Source organism: Cryptomeria japonica, chromosome 4, assembly GCF_030272615.1.
Source record: "Cryptomeria japonica chromosome 4, Sugi_1.0, whole genome shotgun sequence".
NCBI lineage: Eukaryota > Viridiplantae > Streptophyta > Pinopsida > Cupressales > Cupressaceae > Cryptomeria > Cryptomeria japonica.
In genome coordinates this window covers 273,124,754-273,127,754 of record NC_081408.1, presented here as the reverse complement: position 1 = coordinate 273,127,754, position 3,001 = coordinate 273,124,754, and the positions used below count along the sequence as shown (strand labels likewise).

General features: G+C 32.9%; 1 protein-coding gene across 1 annotated transcript; it reads right to left on the bottom strand.

The window, feature by feature from the left end:
- Positions 1-248: 248 nt before the first annotated feature.
- Positions 249-2,459, bottom strand: LOC131074013 (xyloglucan endotransglucosylase protein 7-like). The gene is made up of 4 exons (XM_058010567.2): positions 2,076-2,459; positions 1,820-1,920; positions 902-1,095; positions 249-796 (listed from the first exon to the last, which is right to left on the bottom strand). The coding sequence occupies exons 1-4, from the start codon at positions 2,272-2,274 to the stop codon at positions 409-411; spliced, it is 882 nt and encodes a 293-aa protein (XP_057866550.1). The 5' UTR covers positions 2,275-2,459; the 3' UTR covers positions 249-408.
- Between the last annotated feature and the right edge of the window lie 542 nt (positions 2,460-3,001).

The window sequence follows — 3,001 nt, the reverse complement described above, 5'->3', positions numbered from 1 at the left end:
TTAACATTTTTCTAAAATGCTGAAAAAAACAATAAATATAAACCCCCCATCCCCAAAAAAATTTCCCACCGTGCAAATTTTGTGGAAAGGATATTAATCAAAGAGGTTTCAACTTAAGACTCATATTCCTCTTTGCAAAATAAAAAGAAAAAAATGATAAAAATTTTCATTAAGGAGCTTGAAATTTTACAATAAATATAATCAAATTTGTTTTTTCCCAAATAAAATCTTATTTTTCATCACTCGATTCGCTGAAGGATCAGACAGGCGGAGTATTTTAATTTGTCCTTCATGGCTTGTCTTATTAGAAATTCTATTAACAAAATAATGGAAGGATCATCTTATCTACAAGCATGGAATGAATCAGTACAATATCCCCACTGTAGAGACATTGTGAAACAATGGTTTTCAGGGATTTAATGCACATTCAGGTGGAACTCTGGAAAACCTCCCTGACTTATCCTTGCAGTAATCATAGAACATGTACTTTCGCTGAACCCATCGAAGTTTTCTCAGCTGGTTTCGATTGAGACCCTGAAATAGAGACAAATCCCACCAGTGCCCTGTACAGGACTTGGATGCAGCAGATGCCACACACCCATCCACTTCAAAGCCCTGATAAGATGCAATGAAAGGAGCTTTCCTCCAATCTATTTTCACTTTTCCTCCATCTGTGGCCCAGTCTTCTCCATTCCAAAGGGTGGAGATGACTTTCATGGGTTGATTCTTCAGATATGGAACCCCAATTCTTTCATTGTTCAAGAACACCCGAATGGGTATTGAATCCACAGAGAATCTGATTAGAAACCAGGTAAAAATATTAGACAAGATTCTATAAATATGTGTAGTTCAATGAATAACAATGAAATGATTTAGATTTTTGGGAGGGAAGATTTCATACACTATTTGCTTTTGGTTCCAAAGAATTGAGTAGTTATGGAAATCTGCAGATGGGTCAAACCAGAGTTTTATCCTTTGCTCTCTGTTTCCAACCCCACTTGCAAAAACATTGGTTTGTATATGGTAACCCTTTCCTGCCAAGTTTCCCAGGAATTCAAAGTCTATTTCATCATGGGATGATGTGTCTGATGACATCTGATGGAAAAAAAAAAAATTATGTTAGTCTGCTTGTAAAAGCATCTGACTGGTCTTTGTTCTTTGTGGCAAATAAATATATTATTGGTAATTGTCATGTTCGTAGGAGGGTTATTAAAATTGTAGTATTTACATTAATAAAATAAGAGAGTTCATTATAACATATTCATTTGTTGAATCAATTTGGTTTCAAATCACTTTGACTTTGTGTTGGTAGGTTGTAAAGATTTGTAGTATTTTTCGATCTGTTATTTCTCTTAAGTTTCATGTTGTCCTATTCTGTTTAATGTCTATCTTTTTTTAAATTTGTAAAAAAGTCTGTTCCCTGTCAAAATACTTGCTTACCTCAATAAAAAACACTTTAACAAATAACTATTACTTAAGAAGGTCATGTCTATTATAACATCATTGTATTAGAAAAGATAACGAAAAATCAAACAAACAAACATATCCATCTACAAACAATCAACAATCAACAATTATATTAATAGAAAGACCAATTCTCTTATGACTAAACAAAGCATTTTATAGCTAAAAAGTGTTAATAAGACATTGAGAGTGAAACATTCTCTGATTTTCCATTTACAGTGGAAAAAGAGAGTTTTATTTTGTCTATCATTATCATTTGATTTTCTTAATTAAACCCATTAACCAGTAATTAGTTTCTTTGAATTGATATGGAATAGTAGTAAACTATATCATGCCATCCAACTAGCTTACATACATAATATGCAGTGACTGTTCCTGCTGAATTCCCAGGTATCAGTTTAATTCTCATCTTGAAACTCCCAAACAAGTACTTATCTATGGATGCAAAACCAGAACCTGAAACAACCATCAAAAGGGAAAATCATTATCATTTTCAATATCATAGCCATTATCAAAATCATAATAAAAATCTTTAACATTTTCAATATCATAGCCATTATCAAAATCATAATGAATCTGCTGAGATGACTATAACCTGCAAAGTGGAATACCTGAAGAATGGTCCAGACTGAGCTGGGCTGTGTGCCCATTATTTAACAATCTAATGTGATCATCTCCCCATGAGATACCAAACTTTTCATTGAAAGTGGAGGATTCTCCTTGGGACAAAAAGTAGAAAATCAGAAACAGGACATAAAAAATATACTCTGAGAGTGTTCTAAAGCCCAAAAGCTTCGCACAACCTTTCATGGCTTCTGCAGAAAATCAAAATGTCAGTAACAGAGACTGAACAAATTCTGTCATACCCAACTTCTCCAAATCATATATTTATATTCAATGAAGCATATTCTTGTTAGAGTTTTGACAAATAGAGGCTGCTAATGAAGAGAAAAATAATCAAAGTAGATGACATATTATAGCAGCCATATTCTCCATTCAGAATCTTCACCTTCCTGGAATATCTACCATGAATACTTCAAAATTATATTTTCTAGGTGGGCAGGTAAGACAATCTTGATGGTCGTTTTCATAGGCATGGAATATCAAAAACACCCTGCTGAAGAGAGCTAAAATACCCTTAATAATACAAATTCAAAGGCTTATCAGGTTAAGAGGCCTAAATGCCAGCTGTGGTTTGTTTAAATATTTCCATTTATATATTAAAAAAGAAGGCACGGGAGATTTATCAGTCAAATAAAGCCAATTTTTAGTATTGTCTTGAACAGTATTTTCCAAATCTATACTTGATATTCTTGGTATGCAGAAATTATTTCCAAGTTCCCTGTTCCAATTGGCGTGTCCAACATACTTAAATGTCATGTATGAATCTACTTTTAAGTTTCTAGTAGGTCTTTTGACTCTGTTATCTTATCTCACATTATTAGTGTGAAATAGATTAGCAGATCGCCTGCTCAAATAAACTTCTGAATTATTCCAGAATTGAAATGTTGTAGATAAAAGACATTAACCTATAAAT

Coding starts and splice junctions, on each gene's coding strand:
- LOC131074013 (XM_058010567.2), bottom strand. CDS start 2,274: ATGAAAGGTTGTGCGAAGCTTTTGGGCTTTAGAACACTCTCAGAGTAT. Junction 1,096..1,819: donor GAACAGTCACTGCATATTAT/GTATGTAAGCTA, acceptor TTTTTCCATCAG/ATGTCATCAGACACATCATC. Junction 797..901: donor TGGAACCAAAAGCAAATAGT/GTATGAAATCTT, acceptor GTTTCTAATCAG/ATTCTCTGTGGATTCAATAC.